At 40.1% G+C, this 26,432-nt stretch overlaps 1 protein-coding gene across 1 annotated transcript in view; it reads left to right on the top strand.

Annotated features, from left to right (window-relative positions):
• The first annotated feature begins 2,527 nt into the window (after positions 1-2,527).
• Positions 2,528-26,432, top strand: part of Ipo11 (importin 11) — a 182,722-nt gene continuing 158,817 nt past the window's right edge. The window contains exons 1-4 of the mRNA XM_060385692.1: positions 2,528-2,710; positions 11,872-12,015; positions 17,530-17,630; positions 25,875-25,947. Of these exons, the coding sequence (XP_060241675.1) occupies positions 11,878-12,015; positions 17,530-17,630; positions 25,875-25,947 (312 nt within the window). The 5' untranslated portion in view covers positions 2,528-2,710; positions 11,872-11,877. The remainder of the gene's footprint in view (positions 2,711-11,871; positions 12,016-17,529; positions 17,631-25,874; positions 25,948-26,432) is intronic.

Raw genomic sequence — 26,432 nt, 5'->3', positions numbered from 1 at the left:
GGTTAGAGTACTTGTCTGGCATATTGAAGTCCATGTGTTTTATCCCTAACAACCCACCCTCCACCCAACTGATAAAGAGAGAAAAAAAAAGATTTCAAATATATCCTGACGATACTCAATGAAAAGTTAATTCTAATATTTATCCTTTTCTCTAAAAATCTTGAATATGAAAATATAATAATGAAGCACTGTAGATTGAGATTACTTCTCTAGCTGTTAATATTTATTTTGTCAATAATATTCATCTAGGCCTTCCTTTCAGTACTTAATTAAAATTAGGACTTCTGAATGTGCCCTCACTTTGATACTAGTATTGTAGACATAAATTATATAGGTCATTTTTTTTCCAAAATTAAACATTTCCTCAGATTTACAGGAGACTCTTGCTCCAAGGAGAATAGTTCTATTTTTCAAAACTATTTCTTCTTTTTAAAAAATTAGCTAATCTTTTCTTACCACATTAAGTATTGCTTGTAGCTCTGCTACTGAACACGTTATCTATAGGCTGGCAGCACCGGCACCAACTGGAATGATAAATTTTAGATCAACCGAATTAATGAGGATCCTGGGGACGTTACTCGATTGTTAGGTGCTTTCCTAGAATATAAAAGCCCTGCGTTTGATCCGCAGCACAATGTAAACTGGGCATTATATGCCTGTAACCTCAAAATCTGGGAGTGGAAGCAAGAGTTTTCAGAAATTCAAGATTATCCTTGGCTACCTAGACAGTTGCCCACTTGGCTTATATGAGACCCTGTGTGAAAAAAGGTAATCAGGATCTGCACTGCATTTTTTAAATTAACTGTTAGCTTATGCAGAAGTCAGAGAACAACTACTGGGAGTTGGGAGTTGGTTGTCTCTTTCCATCCCACTGTGTGTGACCTTGGCATCAAACTCAGTCATCAGGGGGCAAGTATCTTTACCTGCTCAACCTTCTCATCAGCTAAGGAGAGAATTATATTTTTAAAGAAAATTTAAATTGTTTTAAAAGATTGTTTTGCAAAAGATTGTATATGTTTTGCCTGCATGTATGCATTTGCATCAGGTGTATATTTGGTGCCAGCAGAGTTCAGAAAAGGGCACTGGAACTTCTGGTACTGATTTACAGATGTTTGTGAGCCACCACGTGAATTCTGGGAAGTGAACCCAGGTCCTCTGTAAGATCAGCGTGTGCTCTCAGTCGCTGCGCCATTTCTCCAGCATCCAGGCTCTGTATTTTAATAAGATCTCACATAATTCTATGCACACTAAAATTTGAGGTGTGTAATATTTCTATAAAACTAGAAGCTATAACTAAGCAAATAGAAAAATGAGACATAGCCACAGTACCATCCAACAATTGGCAAAGCCAGTTTCAGCATTTTTGAGTCTCCAAATATGGGACATTTCGGAAAATATTTTGCTAACTTATTTTCAGAACACACTGAAAATTTATTAACATGCCAACAAATGCCCTTCAATATAACTTAAAAGATCAGTTTTGCATTTCAGTTTATATGTTTTTATTTAATCATTCCTCCCTGTTCATTGAGGGAATTTTATCTTTTTACTGAATTAAAAAAAAAAAAAAAGAAAGGCTTCGAGTGAGGGACTTCCATATAATGAAGAGCTAATGTTCCCTTCCTTCCTTCCATCTTTCCTTCCTTTCTTTCTTACTTCCAACCTCATTGCTTGCATTTACTAGCCATTGAACTTTAGGCAAGTTAATTTCTCTGTGTTCCAGTTTCTTCTTTAAAATGGACATTAGAGTGCATCTACCTCACAGGAACGTCCTGGGGCTTAAAATGCTTCATGTAACCCAGATCTTGAGACTGTATTGTGCACACCTTAAATGTTTATCAGTATTTATGAACACAGTTAATTTTTCTCACAAGCTCTCTTTTTAAAGACAAGAAAACTTTAGCTAGCAGAGGTAGGCAGCATTGGTCTTCTGAAATCTTTTCACGTTCGATACTGTGAAAACTCTATGCTGTGGCGTAGAGAGCTCTCACCCACCTCAGGAACCAAAACGTCGCTTTGGGGAGACTATACGCCTGTAACCCTAACAGTTGGGAAGTGGAGGAGTCAAGATTTGATGGTCATCCTCAGCTACAAAGAGTCTGACAGCAGCCTGGACTCGTGAGACGAGACCCTGTCTCAATCCCCTGCCGATAAAACAACACTAAAGAACAACAACCTCGTCCAAGCTTGAAAAAATACCCGTGATGGCAGGGTTGGTTAATGGGATTCTCTTGCTACCCCTCTCCTGCCACGACACACCAACGAATACAACAGTGAAGATGAAATGGTTTTGATTTACGCCTGACTGGGCGCAGGAGACAATCGATTTTCCCAGGGCATACGGTTTCCACAGTTACAGGCCCCCTAATGCCTGCGCGCGGCTCCGCGTACCACGCAGGCGCACACTGCTGCGTTGGCCGCCGCGCGCCCTCGGGTTCGAACCCCAGCTCCTCCCTCCCCGTCCCTCCGCTCTCCTATCGCCTCCTTCCCCGGCCTCTCCCTTGCGCGCTGGGAGCTCGTGACGTCATTTTAGCGCGCCCGCGGCGTCTGGAGCGGCGACACGGCAACATGGCGCGTTCCTAGAAGCCGTTTTCGGCATCAGTAGGCGGCAGCGTGTGGATTAGCAGCGTGGGGCGCGGAAGCCAGCAGCGCCGCTTCGTGTGGACAAGTGGAAAGGGGCGGGCCGGGCTGTTCCGGACAGGACCACAGGGTGAGGCCCGACGGCGAGCCGCGCGGCCGGCGGGGAGGAGTGGGCTGGGCAGCGAGACCCCGCGCCGTGGGCGGGACGCGGGTCCAGCTGAGGTGTGCGCCGGGGCGGCGGGGTCCTTGCGGCCCTGGAGTAGCCCCGAGCGTCGCTGGCTCCCGGGCTTTGGGGAAGCCTGACGGTGCTGGGTCCGCGGTGCGGCGTGGCAGGGTCTGCGTGACAGGTTGAGCGAAGCCGAGGGTCCCCATTGTGTCCCTTGTCGCCGGCCTGGGGGTGGGGTGGGGGCGTGTGTTTGTCCTTGCAGGCTTGGGGCTGCACTGTGCAGGAGAATGTGATTCTCTCACTGGTCCGGTGGAGGGTGTTCAATGCACGCGCGACCTTGCTGCGAAAGCTGTAAACGTTAGACCTTTCCTTCTCTCTAAGGAAAAAGTGAAGGGCTTAAACATTTTCCTTTTTCGTTTTTTTCTGAGAGGAGATCCATCCTGAGTTATGGCCGCCAGTGCTCAAGCTCAGCGACTCCGGCAGCTTTACATTTGGGAATATTTGTGATTCAGCAAAATTATTTCGAGGCCCATAGATAGCATTTGCTCTTTCCCCCCTAATTTTCTTACTGCGTGGTGAACGAGAGAATCGTACAGCAAAGGGATTTGCGTAAATAGCAAAGACTGGTGATTTGGCTCCTGGTGTCAAGGTTGTAATTGGCACACCACTCTTCACCACATAGTAAAGGAGCTCTGTTGTATGCCATAGCGCCTTTAAGATTTGCTTGTTATTTAGAAGGAAGCAAGGAAGAGCAGTTTGCAACCATGTTTTTTTTAACACCTCCCCCTCTTCCCCCCCCCCCCCCCCGTGGATAGAGGAATCTCTTCCATTTCCACATCATTTCAAATTTCTCTACTTTGTTAAGGGCAGAATGACTTCATTATATGAGATATTCATGGCTTGATAGCTTCGCCTGTATCATTGCTTCACACAGAGGAAAATTTTGGTAAAATTAGAAAATTTCTCCTTTTTTTGTAGACTTTTTTCGTTTCTTGATGGTAGCTAGCACAGGGGCTGGTGCAAACAGTTTAATTATGGCAGTATTGTGTGGATGTGTGTTATAGCTATAGGGCAGAAGGGTGTTCTTTGCCTTGATTACACTTCTTAAAGCCAAAAGAGAATTCTCAGAGGATTTGGTTGTAATATGATTGGAGGTTCTAAAGCAGTGTGCAAAAATTATTCGGTAATTAAACAAAAGTCTTTAGACTTTTGTGATACTATGAATGTATTTACATTCAGAACTAAACTAGAAGGCAGAATAATGCTTGTAATTTTTGGCTTTAAAATATACTGAAGATGTTTCTCCAGAATAAAAATTTCATATTTAGGGATAGGTAATGTTTGCTTAGTTGTTTTTTTTTAGATTTATCTTTTAAAGAATCTTCATGTGCACTCTTGTCTGTGTGTGTTTGTTTATGCTCTGTGTGCTGCTGCTGCCACAGTTAGAAGACAGTATTGCATCTTCTGGTAGTGAAATTACAGGCTGTTGTGAGCCACCTGACATGCATCTGGAAACCAAACTTCTGGAAGAGCAGCAAGTGCTCTTAACTGCCAAGCAGTCCCAATTAGTTGGCTCTTGACTTCTGTGTTGCATGGGCATATGTGTATATTTGATCTTCTCACAATTTATTATTATTATCATTATTATTTTTAAGACAGGCTTTCACTATGTAGCTTTGGGTGCTATGGAACTCCATGTGTAGACCATGCTAGCTTTAAACTCTCGGAGATCTGTCTACCTTTCTCTACCCAGTGCTGGGTATGTGCTGCCACATTGGGCTTAATTTGGTATTACTGTTGGGAATTTTAATTTCCTTTATCTTTATTTTCTTTTGCAGTGTTGGGATTGAACCCATAGCCATGCACTTTTATCATTAAGCTATTTCCGCATCTTCATTTTGTCATTTGTTTTATTTTGGAGTCACTTGAGATAGAACCCACAGACTTTCACATGTGTTGCAAGCACTTTACCCTTGCCTTCTGCTCCCCCAGCCCTGTTCCTTTCTTTGACTTTGTGCGTATTATGTGCATAGTCAGCTAATTTCAGGGTGTTTTACACAGTGGCTGATCACATCTTTTGCAGGTGTACTTCTGCAAGAGAAGCACATCTTGTTTGATTTTCTAAAGATGAGACTGACTACCAATAAGCCTACAATTACAAGCTTTGTAGAGCATAGGTTTTGTTAGTGTTTTACATTCTTGCTTCTCAAAATGTGGTTTATCACCTGGGAATTTGGTAAAAATATCCACTTCAAGCTCAACTGAAAAGTTACTGAAATAGCATCTATGTATTGAGGTACTTTTAAAACATGTTTTTGTTTGCGTATATTAAACACAATGATAGGTCTCATTATGGCATTATCATGTATTTATTTTGATCATATTCACTGGATTACCTTCTTGTACCCCTTCTACTAATCCCCTTCCTGTTCCAACCAGCCCCCTTCTATTTCTTTCTGTCTCTTTTCTCTATGAGATTCATTAGAGTCGCTTACAGGTGGGTGAAGAATTGTTTACACTTGCATGGGTACCTTACCAGTAGCTGTATCACTCTCCTGCCTCCCCCATCAACCATTAATTGCCTGTAAATTGTCAAGGAGGGAGCTTATGAGCCTCTCCTCTTCCATGCCAGGGTATTGATAGCCCCACTCTTCTGATCAGGGGTGTGTGTGTGTGTGTGTGTATGTGTGTGTGTGTGTGTGTATGTATGTGTGGTACTGCTTGCATGTGAAGGCTAGAGGAGAATGCATATTGTTTCCTTGAATATTGGGTATCTTGACTTCCATTTAAGCTAGTCTGGCTGAATGGCCCACCAAGCTCTCATGGTCATCCTGGTTTTGCCTCTTACCCCATGTTGTGGGTCTAGGCACATGCACCTGTGCTCAGCTTTTGTACATAGGTGCTGGGGATTTGAACTCAGGTCTTCATGCTTGTAGAGTAGTCCTACCTACTGAGTATCACTGCTCCTCAAATTAAGTAATTTTGTGCAGGTAGACACAGCTGCTGTGAGTTCAAGGGTGCAGTAGTTGGCATTTGACCCACCCTTATCCTTGCTTCTTTTGACTCTTACATTCTTTTTGCTTCTTCTTTCATGTTGTTCTCTGAGCCTTGGAATAGTTTTGTAGATGTCACTTTTATGACTGGGCATTCAGCAATAACTTATACTCAGTACTTTGATTAGTTATGAGTCTCTGTTGTCGCTGCTGACCATTGCAAAAAGCCTCTCTGACCAAAGCAGATAGCATCATGTAGTTATTTAGAAGCAGTCCATTTTGGAAAACAACATCAGTAGCTTCCCTTTTATAGCCTGTGACCTCTCCAGCCATGGGCATTTGACTGGCTTTGCAGTACCAAATGTGAGTTTCCTCCTTTGGAGTGGGCATTAAATTCAGTCAGAGCTGGTTGTTCCCATAACAGACTTACACTAATGTACTAGTGGGCTCTTCTTACTTCTCCTGTTAGTGTTGTGGAGTACAGGGCTCACAACTGAGTAAGACTGTTGATGACAATTCTTCCCCAGCAGCCAGTGCAACTCTTTCTAGTACTATGAGGGCTAGCCAGCAGGAAGGAAGTCCAGTCCAATTCTAGCTTGATTTCTCTGTATCTTGCAAGTAAGGCCTATATTCTTTAGCAGTATGGCCTTACATTTTAGTTCTAGGAAGTGACCAACAGCAGGTACAGTTTGCCTGTGTTGCTTTGGGAGTCTTGGGCCTTCCTGATCATTGTTTCATAGGGATGTCTTCCATTCCTAGCAATGAGGTTTTTCTTTAATACCTATGCAGAACCTGCATTTTAATAAGATATCCAGATTACAGAAATGCTAAGTAAAGCTTGAGCTGTACTGCCTTGGTCAGTGAATGTTGGAATGCATGTATGCATGCGTGCGCGCATAAAAGCCCTTTATTTATTTTAATTTGAAGTTTTTTTTGCTTATTCTGCTTCATCTGGTCAAAGAAATGGGTTCAGATATGGTTACTTTATAAGATTGTACATATCTAATCACACCTGACTCTGTCTCATCCTACTGCTTTTCACGGCCCTATTTGTTCAGCACTGTCAAAACTGTCCCAAAACATGCGTGAGTGACAGCTAGGAATTTAACAATGCCCTTTTTTTTTAAGAAAACTATTTTTATTTGTATGGATGTTTTGCCTACATATATGTCCGTGAACCATGTGTGTGCCTGACGGCAAGGCCCACAGAGGGTGTTAGATCTCCTGGAACTGGAGTTACAGATAGTTATGAGTCATTTGTGTGGGTGCTGGGAATCAGACTCAGGTATTCTGCAAGAGCAGCCAGTGATCTTAACTGCTGAGCCATCTCTCCAGCCCAAGAACGAACATTTGTTTCTTATTTTTTAATTGATTTTTTTCATGACATATATTTTAATAATATTTTCCCCTCCTCTAGTCCCTCCTTTATTTTTCCCATGTCCCTACCTACCCAGCTTCATGCATTTTCTCTCTTTCTCTCTCTCTAAAAGAAGGAAAACACCAGCTGGGTGTGGTGATGTCCGCCTTTAATCCCAATACTTGGGAAGCAGAGGCAGGTGAAGCGCTATAACTTCAAGGCCAGCCTAGTCTACAGTGAGTTCCAGGACAGCCAAGGCTACATGGTGAAACCCCAAAATAGAAACAAAAAAACCAACCCCCCAAAACAAAACAGAAGAACCTACCCCAAACTAACAGAAAAAAACCCACACAAATCAAAACAAATAGGCAAAACCCAGTAAAACCCCCACACCTCAAAAGAAAAAGCCAATACTGTTGAGTTTGTTTTGTGTTATGCCTGCCTTGGAATTTGGTTGTTATACCCAGTGCCACTCCATTGGAGAAAGGTAGTTTTCCCTCTGCCAGTAGGTGTCAGTTGCAGACAGCTTCTTGCTTAGGGATGGGACCTCCTGTCCAGTTCCCCCTCTCAGTACTAGGACCTGGTCTGGCTTGAAGCTGTGCATTTCTTATGTATGCTGCCAGTCTCTGTGAGTTCATATGTGCAAAAGTTCTGTTGTCTGAGACACTATTTTCTTAGAGTCATCCATCACTTGTGTCTCTTAACAGTCTTTCTGTCTCCTCCATAGACTCTGGAGCTTTGAGGAGAGGAGTTTGATGAAAACATCCTATTTAGGACAGAGTGTGCCAAAATCTCACTCTCTGAACATTGTACACTTGTAGATCTCTGTGTTAATTCTTACCTACTGCAAGGAAAAGCTTCTCTTAAGGAGGCTGAGCGAGGCACTGATCTATGGGTATAGCAGTATGCTGTTAGTCATTTTATTATGTCCCTTTAACAATAGTGATAGATTTCTCCTAGCCCATGACCTATCCCCCTTCAGGTTCTTGGTCCCCGTAGCAGTGTCAGGTATAGTGGCATTAAATCCATCAAGACGTGGCTGGTTACGTCCATAATCTTTGACTATTCACTATTATGTCTTGCAGACAGGTCACTCCCAACAATGAACGTTTCTTAAATGCTAGATATAGACCCTCGTAATTTTGTATGTTCCTAGTAGTGTTTTCCTGTGTCCCACAGAGGCTAGTAACTTGTTACGTTCCCTTCTCACTCTTTAAAGGCATTCTTGCTATATTACCTACAGACTAGGTAGGTTACACTAGAAACACATTTTTGAATAGTTCTGGAGGCTGGCAGTTCACAGATCAACGTGCAGATAGGTTTAATTTTCTATAAATCCCTGTCCTTGCCTTATGTTCTGCCATGCTAAGCTATAATTCTTCAGAAATAATTGTATTAAAATGAATTGAGATCTTGTTGTGCCTGGGATATATCTGTCTGATGTACTCACAGCATGCACTCATCTTGGGAACTCCTCCTCAACTTTCAGGACTATGCTGTTTTCTTCCCCTGTGAGGAGGCCTCTGCCAAGCTTGCTGGAGGGTAAATTGCTAGGACTTCCTCCGTAACAGTATATTTTAGCTTGTCTTTTTTCCTTTGTAGAATTGAATGCACAGATTCTGTACCATATTTCTTTCAGAGTGGTACATGGTCAGTAGAGGTTGTTAAAGACTGTGAATGTATGTGGACTTAACAGGAGTTGATGTCAGAAATACAATGTTCTGGGAAGGTTAGGCTGAGGGGGGTTGAAAAGGGAGAGGCTTGGCTGCTTTTTGTGGCTTTACACAACTATAGTAGAGATCGGAAGTTATTAAAAAATTGATTGATTACTCTTTGTTGTTGTTTGTATTTTGAGATACTGTTTTACTATGTACCCTTGGGTAGTCTGGAACTACATAGACCTTGGCGGCCTGGCACAGGAAGTGATTGTCTTGTGTCTTCTGAGCACTGGGATTTCAGGTGTATCCATATTTGGCCAAAGATTTTATTCATTTAACAGCTTAAAAAAAATCTAGTGTATTTAAACCAAAAATGGTAATACAGAGAAGAGACTGAGGTGGCAGCTGCCCAGAATCTTTGTGGGTTACAGATGCAAAACAGCTCTGTGAATCTTTGGACCACACTTCAGTAACAAACAAATCATCCTAACACTATTTTTCATTCCTCTAGTTTCTAGGATACATGTTGAACATATTTAAGTCCGTGTTCCATGGCCATTAAATTCAAATCCAGAGGCTTTACTGTTACAGTCTATATATACTAACGTGTCAGATTTTTAATAGATTTTTAAAGATTCAGTCAGTCGGGAATTAGAAATTGAGGGGTTGTTATGCTTCACTTCAGTTGTCAACTTGACACAAACCAGCATCACCTGAGAAGAGAAAGCCTCAGTTGAAGAATTTGCCTCCATCATACAGCTTTATTGCTATATCTGAGGGATGTTCTCACTTAGCACACATTGATGTAGGCAGGCCCAACACAGCGTAAGCACTGCCATCCCCTGGAAGGTGAGCACACCTTTATACTGTGATGAGACACGGCGGTGTGTACGAACGAAGAATGCACATTTCTTAACTTTAGGTAGTTCATGGTCTGTTAGAGAAGCTGCAGTTAAGCAAGGCAGTAGATGTAGTAATCAGAATGTGTAGAAGGTAGTTCAGCATGAAGTGGTGCTCTACTGGCTAGTGCAGTTGGAGATTTCCACAGAAGGTGACGTTTGTGGGAACAGCAGCCTTAGGAACGCTGTCCATTAGCAGCACTTTAGAAGATGCAATAGTATGGTAACTCATCTAGGGAATTTAGCATCTTTGCTAGAATCAGCTTTATCTTTTTTTCTGCAAGTGGTCGTTCGTTAGTCCTCCTTTCCCTTCTTTTATCCCCCCCATTTTTCTCTTTCTTTCTTCCAAGATCTGGCTATGTAGCCCTAGCTGGCCTTCAGTTCATAACCCTCCTGTTTCAGTCTCCAGAGTGTTGGAATTACAGGTTTGTACTAACATGCCTTGTACTAGTATTAAGTTTTTCTCTTTCTTTCTTTCTTTCTTTCTTTCTTTCTTTCTTTCTTTCTTTCTTTCTTTCTTTCTTTCTTTCTTTCTTTTCATTCTTTCTTTCTTTCTTTTTTTTTTTTTTTCTGGGCTGGTATCTCATACCTTTAATTCCAGCACTGGAGAGGCAGAAGCAGGTGGATGTCTGTGAGTTCTAGGCCAGCCTGGTCTACATAGTAAGTTCTAGGACAGTCAGAGATACATAGACCCTGCCCAAAATAAATGAATGGATGAATGAATGAATGTTTTTAGTTAATAAACTGTCCCATAAATAAATAAACAAATAAGTGTTCATTTTAGTTGATGAACTGTCCCTTTCTTTAAGCTTTCTAATATGGTAACTTTTCTGCTTTAAATTTTTAATGGGTCTCTTTTTCTGTTTTATGTGTGCTGTGAGAGTGTATGTATGTGTCTATCCATCCGTCCATCCATGGAGGGAATGTGATCCTCCACCTGGAGTTACAGGTGGTTATAAACTGCCTGATACCAGTGCTGGGTCCAAACTTGGGTCTTCTGTGAGAACAACAGGTGCTCTTAACTGCTGAGCCTTTCTCTAGCTCCATGGCTGGGTTGCTTGCTTTCTTTCTAAAAATTACTTTTTAAATTTTTTTGAGATTTTAATATAATCATATCATTTTCCCCTTTCCTTTCCACCCTCCTTTGTTCTCTTCCTTGTTCTCTTTCAAATTCATGGACTTTTTTTTTTTTTTATTAATTGTTTACACACACACACACACACAGACACACACAGACACACAGACACACACACACACACGTATGGGAATTGAATGCAGGCCATCATAAAATCAGGCTTGGTGGTAGACCTCTGACCTCTTGCTTTTAGTTTGAGACAGGGTTTTATTACATACCCTAGGCTGGCCTTGAACTCAGGGTGCTGGCATAGTTAGGTACTGATGAGGGCCATCTTGCTGGTTGCAGACTTGCTGTATGTTTATATGGCATTTGCACTATGCCTGAGGGATCCTTCCTGATGGTCTACTACTGACCTAACTTCTCAGATCCAAACACCAATACATTAGGCATTAGATTCCAGCATATGAATTAGGGAAGGTACAGTCATTTAATACATAACAAGAGTCTCCTACTCATCCTTTCTTTAGAGACAGTCCTACACAAGGATTGCAGTTAACTCATTTTATCTTTCAAATATCATTGAGAATGCATCTCTCTGTGTTCACTTCCTACGTTTTGCATTTGGATTTTATCTTTAAAATGATTTTGAGAACACTAGGGAGGCTGAGGTAGGAGGATCTCAGTTGCCTCTACTTTCTAGGAAATGGCATTTAATCAGAATTTGGAATTTATTTATGAAACAATAAAAGGCAGTCTTCCTTAGAAATATTGATTTCTTTTTTGTTTGTTTATTTTCAAGACAGGGTTCCTCTGTGTAGCCTTGGCTGTCCTGGACTCACTTTGTAGACCAGACTGGCCTCAAACTCACAGAGATCCTCCTGCCTCTGCTTCCGAAGAGCTGGGGTTAAAGGTGTGTTTCATCATTGCCCAGTGAAATATATTGATTTAAGTAAAAGTAATTGGAATTATGGGAAGTCTCAGTAATGGCTTAGCTAGTACATAGAAAAGTAGAAGTCAGAATCTAAGTGAACAAGTAAAAGTGCTTTTTGAACCCTTCAGATTTTTCTTCTGTTCTGTTACTGTCCATTTTTGTATTTTTTACAATGTTTATGATTTAGGTGTGCTAACTTATCATTGCAGGCTTCCATGGATCTCAATAGTGCCAGCTCTGTAGTTCTTCAGGTCTTAACACAGGCCACCAGTCAGGATACTGCTGTTTTAAAGCCAGCCGAGGAGCAGTTGAAACAGTGGGAGACACAGCCAGGTTTCTACTCAGTATTGCTGGTAAGTAGTTACTGAAATAGTCTATTTTTTAATAAAGTGAGACATCATTATTTTAATTGGGTTTACTATTAATATTATTTTGAGTATGGAGATTTACTTGTGGTTTGGTGAAACTGATCCACATATTTGGCTGCCATTATCATCATCATAGTAATGTAAGGTTCATGAGGGTATGTCACAAGTATTTGTTGATGAATCAACATTTTAGATATTTTCTTTTATTGTAATTTAATTAAAACTTTTTGTTTTGTTTTGTTTTTGAGATAGGGTTTCTATATGTAGCCCTGGTTGTCCTGGAACTTGCTCCTGTAGACCAGGCTGTCCTCGAACTCACAGAGATCTGGCTGCCTCTGCCTCTGTTGGGAATAAAGGCTGCCACCGCCTGGTTTAATTATAGCTTTAGTAGAGGAACTCACTTCTTTTTTTGGCTCTATTTCTTCAGGTTGATTAATGACTTTCTTGCTTTTATTGTCTAAGCATTCATTCTGTATAAGACGCTGGACAGGATATATTCTCAGTGTTTCTTGAGGAGGTGTCAGACCGTGATGACCTTTCTGTTTTACTACACCAGTACTGACATCGAGATGATCGTAGTGTACATTAATGCTCTACTTATCTTTTTCTCACTGAATGTACTTCAGTTTGCTCAGCATCAGCTTACAAATACCATGCTCAGTATTTTTCAGTTATTCATTTTCTTTTACTCCCCATCGATGGAGAACAAACCTAGGATCTGGTGCATGTTAGGCGAGTACTCGTCATTGAACTGATCTCTTTTTGTGTCATATATTTCACTTTAAAACATTGTTTTTGTTGGGACAGGTCTCACTATGTAGCCCAGGTTTGCCTGACCCTTAGTATGTAAACCAGACTGGCCACCAATGCAAGGATATCTGCTTGTCTGTGTTTGTATGTGTAGACTTTTTCTGGGAGAGGATTGAAACAGTGTCTTGTTGTATAGCGGGTGCTGACTTAAAATTCAGTGACTTTCCTGTCTTAGCTCCCCAGTGTTGGGCTTAGAGGCGTATGCTACCACACTAGCCTGTATATATATAGACATTTGTATAAAATGCTATTTTCATGTCTTGTGCTGCTGTGAGGAATCACTCTAGATCAGTGGTTTGCAGTCTTCTTAATGCTATGACCTGGTAATACAGTTTTGTTGTGGTGACCCCAACCATAAGATTATTTTCCTGCCTACTTCATAATAATTTTGCTGTTATTATGAATTATAATGTAAATACCTAATATGTGATGCCTAAAGGGGTCTTGACTTACAGGTTGAAAACTACTGCTTTAGAGAGTCATGCACAATAAATAATAGTCATACACAAATACACAATAAATAGAGAGTCATACACAAATAGATAAATAGATAAATAAATACATTTGGAGATAGGTCTCATTTATCACAGGCTGGCTTCAACATGCAGTATAACCAAGGATGATTTTGAATTCTTATTCTCCTGCCTCCGCTTCCCAAGTGTTGGGGTTACAAGCATGTTCCACCATGCTCAGATTATAAGGTGCTGGCGATTGAACTTGGAGTTTTGTGAATAGAGATGAGCATTTTCCCTGCTGAGTTACATCCCCAGCTCAAACTTAAAAAAAAAAAAAAGTTTTATTTTGTAGCCTAGGCTGGTATTCAGTTTGCTTCCTAGAACAAGCTACTTTTGAATTCTTCTTGCTTCAGCCTTTTGAATATTGAGGATAAAACAGTTTCTGATGCAGGGCATGGTGGCTCCCTAATTCAGGCACTCAGGAGGCCGATGCAATGAGGCAAGAGGATTTTAAGTTTGAGGCAAGTTGATCTACAATACATAGCCAGTTAAAGTCTAGCCTAGGCAGCTGGGCATGGCGGCACATGTCTTTAATTGTAGCACTCAGAGGCAGAGGTAGATCTCTGTGAGTTCAAAGCCAGCCTGATCTACAGAGCAAGTACCAGGAATGTCAAGACTACACAGAGAAATTGTGTCTTGAAAAACAAAAAATAAAAAAGTGTAGCCTAAATACCAACACTGATACTGAGAGATGAAGGTAGAGATGAGGGGTTGGGGGTTAAAAGGAGAGTGAGCAGCGGTACTGGGTTACCATTATAAATGTTTTATTTTATCCTGGAGATGATTCTTACTATGTAGTACTGGCTGGCCTGGAACTTGTTGTGTCAACAAGGTTGCTCTGGAAATCACAAAGATCTACCTGCCTTTGCCTCATAAGTGCTACAACTGAAGACAAGCACCACTATGCCTGATTGAACTAAGATCTTTTTTTTTTAATGTATTTATTTTTATTTTATGTACATTGGTGTTTTGACTGCATGTATATCTGAGTGAGGGTGTCAGCTCCCCTGGAACAGGAGTTACAGACAGTTGTGAGCTGCCATGTGGGTGCTGGGAATTGAACTCTGGACTTCTGGAAGAGCTATCAGTGCTCTTAACCACTGAGCCATCTCTCCAGCCGCCTAAGATCTTTTTTTAAACTTGTTTTATGTGAACTAGTGTTTTGCCTGCATGCATGTATGTGCACCGTGTGTGTGCTTGGTGCTCACAGAGACCAGAAGAGGACATTGGATCCTCCTGGAATTATTGACACTTGTGAACAACCTGATATGGGTGTGAGGAATTAAATCCAGGCCCTCTGCAAGATTCACAAGTATTCTGCACCACTGAGCCAAGTTGGACTAACGTTTTTAAAACTTATGGGCTGATAGAAATTTCCCCATTGGGTACTAAGATAATCTTGCATGGTTTAACTTGCATAGTTGTTTTTATACTTTGCCACCATCAAAACAAAACTGTTACAAAGCAGTAACAGTGTGGCTTGATTGCATTAACATAAATTGTTCATTTAACATCTCACTTTATATCGCTTAAAACTGCTTTTGTGCCAGGCATGGTGCTTTTAACCTTAGCACTTGGGATAGAAGCAGATGGATCTCTGTGAGTTTGAAGACATCCTGGTTTACATAGTGACTTCAGGCCAGACTACGTAGTGAGACCCTGTCAAACAAACAAACAAACAAACAAACAAACAGACAAACAAACTGCTACCAGACTCATTTGTAAGCATGATTGGATTTTGGTTTATAAATTCTATGAGTGAGTGCCTGCATGTGTGCATATGTATGCACATGCGTGCAGTGCCCGTGGAGGCCAGAAGAGGGGATCAGATCTCCCTGGAACTGGAGTTACAGAATCCATTTGGATTCTGGGGACTGCATCCAGGTGCTCTGGAAGAGAAACAAGTGTTCTTAACTGCTGAACCCTTTCTTTAGCCCCATGAGCATGATTGTCTTGGTAAGTAGACTTGTTACTGTGGAATGATTTATTTTTTCTTACATTATTTACTCTTGCTAGTGCTGTGATAAAATGCTCTAACAAAAGCAGTTTATCGAAGGAAAAGTTTATTGCGGTTCAGCTACAGTTCAAGACACAGCCCATCATAGCTGGGAAGGCACGGGAGCAGGAACCCGAAACAGCAGGAACCTGAAACAGGTGGACACACTGAGTCCAAGACAGGAATCAGAATGCAGTGAATGGGTATGCTGAGCTACCTTTTCTTCTGGTTCTGTCATCCAGGACATTTGCTCAGAAATGGGACCCCTACATTTAGAGCAGATCTTATTAATTCAGTTAGCCAAATCAAAATAATACATCACAGGCATGACCAGAGGCCATCCTAATTAAGACATATGCCTCACATATGTGCCCAGAGGCCTTTGTCCTAGGTCAGGCTGATCTTCAAGATTAACCATCACAATTTCAAACATATATTAACAACTCAGGGACTTTGACTTCTTGAGGTCTTTAAATCTGTGCTGTAGGGGCATCTATATACCTATCTACTACTCATTCACCTTTCCCTCCCTCCCTCCCTCCCTCCCTCCCTTCTTTCTTTCTTTTCTCTTTCTTTCATTCTTTTCTTTCTCTTTCATTTCTTTTTCTTTTTCTTTCTTCCTTCCATCCTTCTTCTCTCTCTTCCTTTCTTTCTTTCTTCCATCTATTCTTCCTTCTTTCTCTCTCTTCCTTCCTTCCTTTCTTCCATCCATTCTTCTTTCCCTTCCTTCCTTCCTTCCTTCCTTCCTTCCTTCCTTCCTTTCTTCTTCCTTTCTTCCTTCCTTCCTCTCTCTTTTCTTCCTCCCTCTCTTTCTTCCTTCCTTTCTTCCTTCTTTCATTCTTTGAAACAAGATCATGTTGTATATCCTTGGCTAGACTGGAAGGTACTGGCTTTGGATTTGCTGCCATCTCTTGCCTCTGCCTCCTAAATGCTGGGATGATATGTGTGTCCCACCATGCCTGGGTACTTTATTTATTTATTTTTTTAAATTTAGAAGGTATTTATTTTAGGTCTCTCTCTACGTTTACTTGTTACTTGTTTTTTATCAAGGAAAATTTCAAACATACTTGAAAAATACTATAACGAATCTTTGCATATTTATCTTTTGGTTAAACTAGCAAAATGCTATTGAAAAGTATGTTGTATGTTTTGAGTGAGCTGGCCAGTTCTCACTATGTTTCCCAGGCTGACCTGGAACTTGAGGTCCACCTGCCTCACCACTCTGAGTGTAGGGTTGGTTACACACAACACCTGGCTAAGTGTGCCTGCGTTCTTATCAAACTTTGCAGAAGCATATATTTTAAGAAAACATCAATATGATATATGTAGTGATGAAGTTTAAACAAAATAAATAAAAAATCTTGGGCTGAGGTTGTAGGTCAGTGGCTAGAGGGCTAGCCTTGCATGCATGAAAGCCTCAGTTTGGTCCTCAACATCTTATAAACTGGGTATGGTGGTACATACCTGTGATTCCAGCACCTGGTGGAAGCATGAGATTCAAGGTCATTATTGGCTATATAGCAAGTTTGAGGTCAGCCTGACATACATGAGATATTTTCTCAAAAGTCTGAAGTGTTTGCCTCACAAACATGAGAACACAGCTGGTGGAGCCAGAGACAGGATGGTCCTAGGCATGCCAGTCTGGCCTGATTGGTGAGTTCTAGGCCAGTGAGAAACCCTGTCTCAGAAGGAGGTGGGTGGCATTTCTGGGATGAAATTTGGCTTCTATATGAAACCAGTCGTGCAGTGAACATGCACACAGATGTGCATTAGTAGAGACTCACATTTAAAAAGCAGACAAATCCATGCTATATTTTGGTATGTTAGTTCTATCCTTATTCTTTTCCATTCATACAGTTATTGAGCAAATTGAACCGTTATGAGCTAGACACATGGTGGGAGCTGATTACAGTCCTATGCAAGACTGAGTACTCAGTCTAATAATTAAAACAAATGGGTAACAGCAAAGTATAACTGACATCCTGGAGGAAAGCTCAGACTCAGTTTTAACAAAATCTTACTCTTTATCATCTAAATTTAGAGACCAACTAATTTCAATAACCTCAGATGTTTCTGTTATCGTCTTCAGATGTAGTGGTTAAAGATATTTTATTTTGCTCCTTGATTAGTTATATCTTTAGAGGGTTACATACTTATTCCAATTTTTTTTATTCACAGAATATTTTTACGAACCACACCCTTGATATAAATGTAAGATGGCTTGCTGTGCTGTATTTTAAACATGGAATTGATCGTTACTGGAGACGTGTAGCACCTCAGTAAGTTCCCCCAGTCCCAAATGAAATCCATTCCAAATGCAAGAAGAACGAGACTGCCTATATATGCAAAATAATGTGTCAAATGTTTATTTGCACAAGTACTAAAGTTGGGACAACAGAGAAGTGAGCATGATCTTTGTGTAAGGATGACATGGAAATTTGCAAAGCATTTGATACATTAAAGAAAAAAATTCCAAAAAAGAGTGTTAACTACTGAAGAAATAAATGTGTTTGTATAGTTCAGCAACTCTATCAGTGTTTTTATGTGAGTTTGTATCCTCCCATGACACATGGGTGCATGTGTGCATGTATGTATGTGTGTGTTTCTGCCTGCCTGTTTCAGCTTTCAGGTTCTGAGGATCAAGCTGAGTGGCCGAATCCTCTTACAGAAGTACAATGTTTTGATTTTGAAAAGGAAATCCTATACTGTGTCTGCATTCAATGGATCTTCATTTCTGTGTCTTCCATCTCCTCTGGAAAGGAAGACAGCATATGTTTGCAGTTTTCTTAGATTCAACTTTAAGTAATGTAGCCGTGATGTGAGCAGATGCATCTTAAGACTTGATTAACACATTATGTAGTTTATGAATAGGCAGTGCAGACATGCCTGGAATTTTGTTAGAAAATGTATTTCGCTAAATAAATAACATAGGCTGTGTTCTCCAGTAGGTGGCACTAACGCTCTGCAGGTTTTCATTTTAATAAGTAACTTAAATAGTTTTATTCTGAGTATTTCAGAGTGCCTGTAAAGCCTACCCTTGAAGGGACTGGAGTATTTTTAAGCTGTACTGAAATATGAAGTAACCCTTTTTATTTTAGGAATAATTGATGATTTGGGTGAGAAATGAAGCAATTAATGGTGAGAAATCGTGTCTTTTTGGTTTGCATTTTGAGAAGGGTTTTGCTCTAGAGCTGTGGCTAGCCTAGCACGTGCTGCATAGAGCAGGCTGGCCTGGAACTTACAGCTAAACTCTTGTTGTGCCTCTTTAATTTTTGGATTATGTGTTACTGTGCCTGGCTAAATTTTACTTTAATCTAGTCTAAATTCAAATAGGTAAGGAAGAAATTAAATAGTCAAATTGTCTTCTAGTGTATTGAGATAAAAGTGGCCATGAAAATGAATGCACTTACAAAGAAAGCAAGGAAGGCAGATTAGTAATTGATTTTATCTGCAGATTTGAAGCACTTAAAAGTTTGTATTTTTACTGTTAGCTTTATATAATTCTTATTCTGACCATTATTTTCAACTAACTTAAGCTTATATATTATTTTCATATATCATTTAGTTTAACTGGGTCATAGTTAGATGCTATCAATCTAATAATAACTGTAGATTTTTTGAAGATACATAGTGCGTATATGAAGTAGGTATAATAACACACATTCTTTCCCCCATTGCAGTACACTGGTATCTTTTTATACATCAAACTTTTTTCCCCTTTTCTATCTTAAAAATCTTTGAAATTTAAGTTCACATGTTATAATGTTTTAAAGATTTTATGAAACTGTGGGTTACTGTCAAACTCCTTCCAAGTGCTAAGATTGTAGACACGTGCCACTCTGGCTGTATCATGGACTTTGTAGACAGACCTGCTTTGTGATTCCTGTTTGCTGCCACTAGCCTTTTTTTGCCTTTTAGTTATTGCTTTTTTTTTTTTTTAGTAAGATTTGATGTACTTCCTGTTTTTTGGATCTTAATGATCTTTTACCTGCTTGAGATGAAAGCTTAGATAAGTTGATTTTTAAATAATAAATAGAACTTTTCTTAATCTAAATATCTAAAATCCAAGATGCTCTAAAATCTGAAATTTTTGATGGCTGCCATGATATCACAAGAAGGAAATTCCACAAACTAACCTTATGCTACGAATTTCAGTTACTGTGTAACTGCTGTACAAATACCCTCTATTTAAAGCTATAACAGGCATCTTTGTACATAACACCAACATTAAGCACTGTATCTAAAAGAGAATGAGTAGGTGGCAGGTTTGATCCTAACCATTCAATACTTACATTAAATGTAATGGCCGGAAGGGAACACATGTATTGGGTGTGCATGAAACATGAATGTGTGTTCTGTTGGGCTTGGTTGCATCTTGAAGATATTTTATGAATATACAAATATCCAGAAATCTGAAGGAAATAACCTGAAATCTGAAACTGTTTTCTGAAGTATTTTGAACATGACATTAGCCTATGTGGAAATTTAGAGCACTAAGACTTCTCATGTAATCAAACCTTGAAATAGCTTTTTTTTTTTTTTCATTTTCATTCATTCATTATTTGATTGGTTGATTGGTGGGAGGTGAACCCAGAGGCCTCATGAATACTGATCTTGTGTTTGTCCACTGAGCTAAACTCTAGCCCCTCCATAACATTTTAAATGGGGCGTGACTTGTGCCTGTACTTCCAACTCGAGGCTGAGGCAGGAGGATTGCTGTGAGTTTGAGGCCAGCCTGGGTTACATAATGAAGTCTAGGTCAGCTGGATCTGCAGAGTGAGGCCCCTTCTCAAATTAAATAAAATAGAGTGTTTTCTATTTTCTTTGAGTTCTGTTTCTAAGAAAGCTTATTTAGTGTACCACAAGGAACAGAGCAGGCATGGCAGTAACAGGGCTGCCAGCTGGAATTGCTTTTGAGACTATAGGTTAATTAGCAACATTTTGTCTATTTTGGAAACATGGAGACTTTTAGTAATTTTTTTTTAACTCTTGATTTTCAGAAGTGTCTTATCTATCAAAATACTGTAAGATGGATCATCAATGACTTAGAAGCATTTGAAAACTGTGTGTTTTGCAGTTGGGGATTCTAGTGTTTTGTGTATGTCAGTTATCTACGATTTGTTTAAGACTTTTGTGTCTACTGACTTTTTCCACTATTTTCTGAAAAGTTTGCCATTCTCCAAATACCATGTACTTGCCTATTCTTTTTTGCAGACTTTGCTTTCTGTTTATTGAAGCTGTCATAGGTTTGTAGAATGATAAATTATTCTTTCTAGATTAATTAGCAGGAAATTATTACAACAGCAGTTTTCTTTAACCAGCTAGGTCCCCAATGACTGACATAGTTTATATTACACATAATATAAACTATGGTTTATATTAAGCTGTAAGCACTATGCTGGGCAGATTCAGATCTATTCCAATCCTAGTACCTTTAAAACCCACATTAAGCCAATCACTTTCTGATCTGATGACTCCTGGGCGGCTTCAGCTCCATCAGTCTGTCTTTAAAAGCTCCTCATTGCCATCCTACCTTAAGGCAACAACCTTTCTCTCCCACTTTCTCTCCCCTGCTCCCTCTTTTGTTTTCTCCCCACTCCTCTCCAACCCAAGGCCGGGAACTTAAAACTCCACCTTCTTTACTGCCCAGTCATAGGCTTCAGCATCTTTATTTAGCCATCCAAGGATAATTGGGGAGCATTCCTTATCATCACATGGTTACAGGGGATAATTCAACATTCATAACAGTGCTGTGGCAGGGTGCTAACCAGATCTCAAGGTACTAAAGTCAGTATTTGAAAACACACTTGAACCTTCCTCCAGGTTCATAAAAATTCAGGATTGTTCTATTATGAAAATTTCCTTCTTTACCATTAGTAATGAGTTTGAACCTGATGTCAAGTTTGTCTGATAGTGATAGAGCCACAGCAGCTACATTATGATTAGTATCTGCATGTTATTTCTATGGTTGGTGTTTATATATATTAATAGTATGTCTTTTTCATTGTTACTTTGTTTCATTTACTTTTTTTTTTTTTTTTTTTTGAGACAGGGTTTCTCTGTAGGCTTGGCGGTCCTGGACTTGCTTTGTAGACCAGATGGCCTTAACCTCACAGAGGTCTGCTTGCCTCTGCCTCCCAGAGTGCTGGGATTATAGGCGTGCACCACTGTGTCTGGCCAGTTTTTTTTTTTTTTTCATAAGTAGCAAATAGCTGTGTGTGTGTGTGTGTGTGTGTGTGTGTGTGAGTTGGAGCATATTCCATGGCACATGTATGGAGGTCACGATGACAACTTGGAGTTGGTTCTCTTCTACCATATGAGTTCCAGGATTTGAGCTCAGGCTGTCTTGCTTAGTGACATGTGCCTCTACCCATTGAGCTATCCCACTAGCCCATAATTATATATATTTCAACTCAAGTGTGATATATTAATCAACATTATTTATTTGAATTTAACTTTCAGTTTTTTATTCCTTCCATGTCACTTTCCTCTTTGATCTGCCTGAAGTAGCTACCTTCAGTTCCATCCATCCATCCATCCATCCATCCATCCATCCATCCATTCTCTATCTGAGGCAGGGTTTTATGTGTAAACCAGACTGGTCTTACCCTCACTGTCCTCCTGTTTCTGATTCTTAGTTGTAATCAGTACATGCTCAATCAGAACTACCTGTTTTTTTTACTATATTTCAGTCTGCATATTTCCACTGACTTGGGTGGATTTTGGGGTTTAGGATTTTTCTTTGATACTTACGAGCCACTTGCGTTGGTGCACGCCTGTGATCCCAGCCCTCAGAGAGGCAGAAGAAGGCGGATCTCTGTGAGTTTGAGGCTAGACTGGTCTACAAAGCAAGTCCAGCACAGCCAACAACAACCAGAAAAACAAAAAAACATTCTAAATTGTCCAGTGAAATTCTCCATCCTGTATGTGCTTAACAACAACAATTTTAAGTGTGGTTTTAGTGACTGTAGTGCTTGTTTGTGTTTTGGATTTAGTCACTTTTTCTTTACTTTTTGGGGTATGCATGATAAGTTTTGGTTGGATTCTAACATAGTATAATTATAGTTGGAGAGGCTTTAAGTTTTGTCATCTTTCAGGAGAAAGAATTTAGGTGAGCAGACAGAATATGACCTTAACCTTGTCTTTGTTGTTGTTTCGCTTTTCAGTTTATTGTTTGAAGGTTTGTCTACTGAGATGCTGCTTTCTGTCGACCTTGAGTTTTTTGCCTCTCTGATGCTGCAAGGCCTGCTGAAATCTCTCTTTCACACCTTAGTCTCTTGGCTCCTGCTTTCAGCATGATTTTTGTTTTCCTGGCTGGGTATCAAAGGGAAGATATGTTGCTTCATCACAGTGCAGTCCTTTCTTGCTAGATCCTTTGACCTGGCTGCCTGTTTTTGTTTTGGGGTTGTTAGCTTCCTCAGGCTGCCATACCATAAACTTTAGATAACCTGAATTTATTCTCTTACAGATTAAGTAGCTAGAAATCCAAAATCAACAAGTATGTTCCCTTTGAAGGCCCAAACGATTAGTCTTTGATACTTTCTAGTTTCTGGTTGTAGCCAACAATCTTAAGTGTTTCATGGTATGTGGTTAAATGATTCTTATCTTTGTCCCTATTGTTACATGACCTACATCAAGTCTTCTGTTTCTTTGTCTACAATTTTCTTACAAGAACAGCAGTCCAGGCATAGAAGTGCAGCTTTTGTAATCCTAGCACTTGGGAGACTGACATAGGATTTATGTTCAAGGCCTTCTGGGCCTCATAGCAAGTTTCAGGTCAGCCTAGCCTATAAGTCAAGACCCTGTGAAAAACAGAAACAGAACAACAAAAAGGAAAAATAACAGTCCAGTATCAGAATAGAGTCCATCAATGCAGAATGATTTTTGCCTTAATGTGAGTAAATCTACAAAGATTATAGTATTTCCAAGTAAAGTTGTACATAAAGATACTTGGGTTATAGGACTTAAACATTTTATTTTTGTGAGATACAATTTAGGTCATAATATATACCTTGCTTTTAAAAGTTATTTTATTTATGTTTTGTTTACTAGTGTGTGCGTGTGTGCCTGATGTGTGGGTATGAATATACTGTGGCCTGCGTGTGGAGATCAGAGGACAGTGCTGTGGGGTTATTCTCTCCTGCCATCTTTCTGTGAGTTCTGAGGAATGAAATTCATTGTCAGGCATTATTACTCTTTTACCCACAGTGGCATCTTGTTGGCCTCCAATTTTTTTAAGTTTTACACACACACACAAACACACACATTTATTTATTTATAAATATATATAAATTTGTTGTGGTTAATCTTTTTGGAATAATTTGTCTTATACAGATACACTGTCACAGCAGAATGGGAAATATTAAAATGAAGATTAAAATTTAATTTAAAAATAGATAATACAAAAGCCAGGCATGGTGATAGTACACATTTGTTACAACACTTGGGAGACTAAGGCAGGAAAATTTTGAGTATGAGGACAGTTTGGGCCACATAATAAGACTGGGAGTGACTCTAGATGAGACTCCTAGTATGGAGTAATGGAGACTGAAGAGGCCACCCTCTAACTAGACAGGACTCCTAGTGGAGGGAGGGGAACACCAACACACCCACAAAAACTTGGACCCAAAATCTACCTTGCCTACAAGATGTGCAGGAGTAAAGATAGAGCAGAGATTGAGGGAATGCCCAACCAATGCCTGGCCTAACCTGAGACCCACCCTATGAGAGAGAGCCAATCCTTGGAACTATTAAGGATACTGCTGTACTTGCAGATGGAAGCCTAGCATAGCTGTCCTCTGAGAGGCTCCACCCAGCAGTTGATAGAAACAGATGCCAAGACTCAAAGCCAAACACTGGGTAGAATGCAGGGAGTCTTGTGGAAGAGTTGGGGGAAGAATAGAAGGACCCAGAGGTGACAGGAGCTCCACAAGAAGAGCAACAGAGCCAACTAACCTTGGCTCGGGGGAGCCTGTGGAGACTGAAGCACCAACCAAGGACCAAGAATGGACTGGACCTCGGCTCCCTGCTCAGATGTGGCCAATAGGCAGTTTGGTCTTCATGTGGGCTCTCTACTCTAGTAAGGGGAGCCTGTCTTTGGCATGGACTTTGTTGCCTGCTTTTCGACCACTTAACCCTGGTGGGGCTGCCTCGACAGGCGATAGGAGAAGAAGATATGCTAAGTCCTCGTGGGACTTGCTGTGCTGGGTGGGTTAGTGGGGATCTCCTTTTCTGAGGAGTGGGGGAGGAGAGATGGAGGGAAAGGAATAGAGGGTGGGACTGGGAGGAGAGGAGGGAAGGGACTACGATCAGGATATAAAGTGAATAAGTAAATTAATCAATTAAAAAGAAAAAGACCCAGTCTCAAAACAGATGAGCATAAATAAAAAAAGGCTAAAATTCTGAACCAGGTTAAACTTCAACATATATAAGGTCTATAGTAGCTCTGTAGTTTCTTTCTTTGAGTATACTGAAGATTTTTATTATTGTTTTATTATAAGCTGATTTTTAAAGTTAATTAATTAGCTAATTAAGTAATTAATTTTTATTTAAAGGCTGTGTCTCACTATATAGCTTTCGCTAGCCTGGAACTCATTATGTAGATCAGGCTAGCTTCAAATTCAGAAATCTGCTTGTTTATTGCTACAGAGTGGTAGGACTAAGGGTGCTCACCATGATACCCAGCCAACTTGCTTTTGTAGGCTTTTGTTGTTTACATTTAATTATGTACCTATTTTCTGTGTGTGTGTATATACCCTTATCTGCTGGTAAATGAATGCCATGGTGTGCATGTGGAGATCAGAGGACAATTTGGGATAGCTTTTTTCTTTTACCATGTGAGTATGTCCTCAAGTTTGGTTGCAAGTGCCGTTTCCTGTTGACTGATCTCACCATCATTTAAACTGATTTTAAAAAAGTTTTCTAATAAATATTCTTTGATTCTTTTTACCTGTAAATTTAAATTTTTATTTCTTATTTTATATGTATGGGTGTTTTGCCTACCTGCATATACCGTGTGTGTGCAGTGCCAGCAGAGGCGAGAAGGTTTCACATCTCATGCAGCTGGATACAGATGCCTTAGGAGCTATTGTGTGGGTTCTAGGAATTGAACCTGGTCTGGAAAAGCAGCCAGTGCTTTTATCCACTGAGTCATCTCTCTAGTTCCTGTGTGTATATTTTATAAAAAGTTTATGAAAGAAGCCAGAGTCTGTATCTATTAATTTCTTTTTTGTAGATAACTGTTTTTACATTGGTAAGGGTGAGTGTGGACATACTGATTATTACTCTGGATTTATCTTTTTCTTTTTACTGTAGTTTACTATATTTTACTTTTTGTTTCTTCATTTGTGAAGGAGCTTTAGGCTTCTCACTTGATGTGTGCCAGCATTTAAATAATGGTAGTGATTCTATTTAAAGCTAGCCAGTCATGTGTTTAAAGGTGTTTTATTGTTAAAATTCATAGCGGTTATTTTCTCATTCACTGTGTGGCATTCTCTTGTATAATAATTTTCCTTTTTTTATAGTGCTCTCTCAGAAGAGGAAAAATCAACATTGCGTGCAGGGCTCATCACCAACTTTAATGAACCAATAAACCAGGTCAGTAACAAAATAAAAGCCGAGATCATTCTCACCCTCTTGTCTGTCTATCTCTATCTATCTATATCTATCTATCTATCTATCTATCTATCTATCTATCTATCTATCTATCTATCTATCTATCTATCTCTATCTCCACCCATCCACAGGCAAGGTCTCTATCTAGACCAGGAAGACCAGGTTGGCCTCGGCCTCTGCCTCCTGGAGTTCTTGGATTAAAGGCATGTGCCACCAGACAAATTTTGTTTTGTCATTAAAGTAACATCCTAGCTGTGGATGGTGCTGCACACCTGGATTCCTGGCATTTGGAGGGTAAAGGCAAGAGGAGCAGGAATTCACCTCATACAGGGCAAGTTGGAGACCATCCCGAGCTACGTTAGATTATGTCTCAGTGTCTCTCCCTCTGCCCCCAAGAGTTTAAAAGTCCCTTAGCTCATTGCTTCTGTTTGTGCTGCTTACACCCAGCTTCTCTGCTGGTTTTTAGA

The sequence above is a fragment of the Meriones unguiculatus genome, chromosome 6 (genome assembly GCF_030254825.1).
Source record: "Meriones unguiculatus strain TT.TT164.6M chromosome 6, Bangor_MerUng_6.1, whole genome shotgun sequence".
NCBI lineage: Eukaryota > Metazoa > Chordata > Mammalia > Rodentia > Muridae > Meriones > Meriones unguiculatus.
This window is presented reverse-complemented; position numbering and strand designations above follow the sequence as displayed.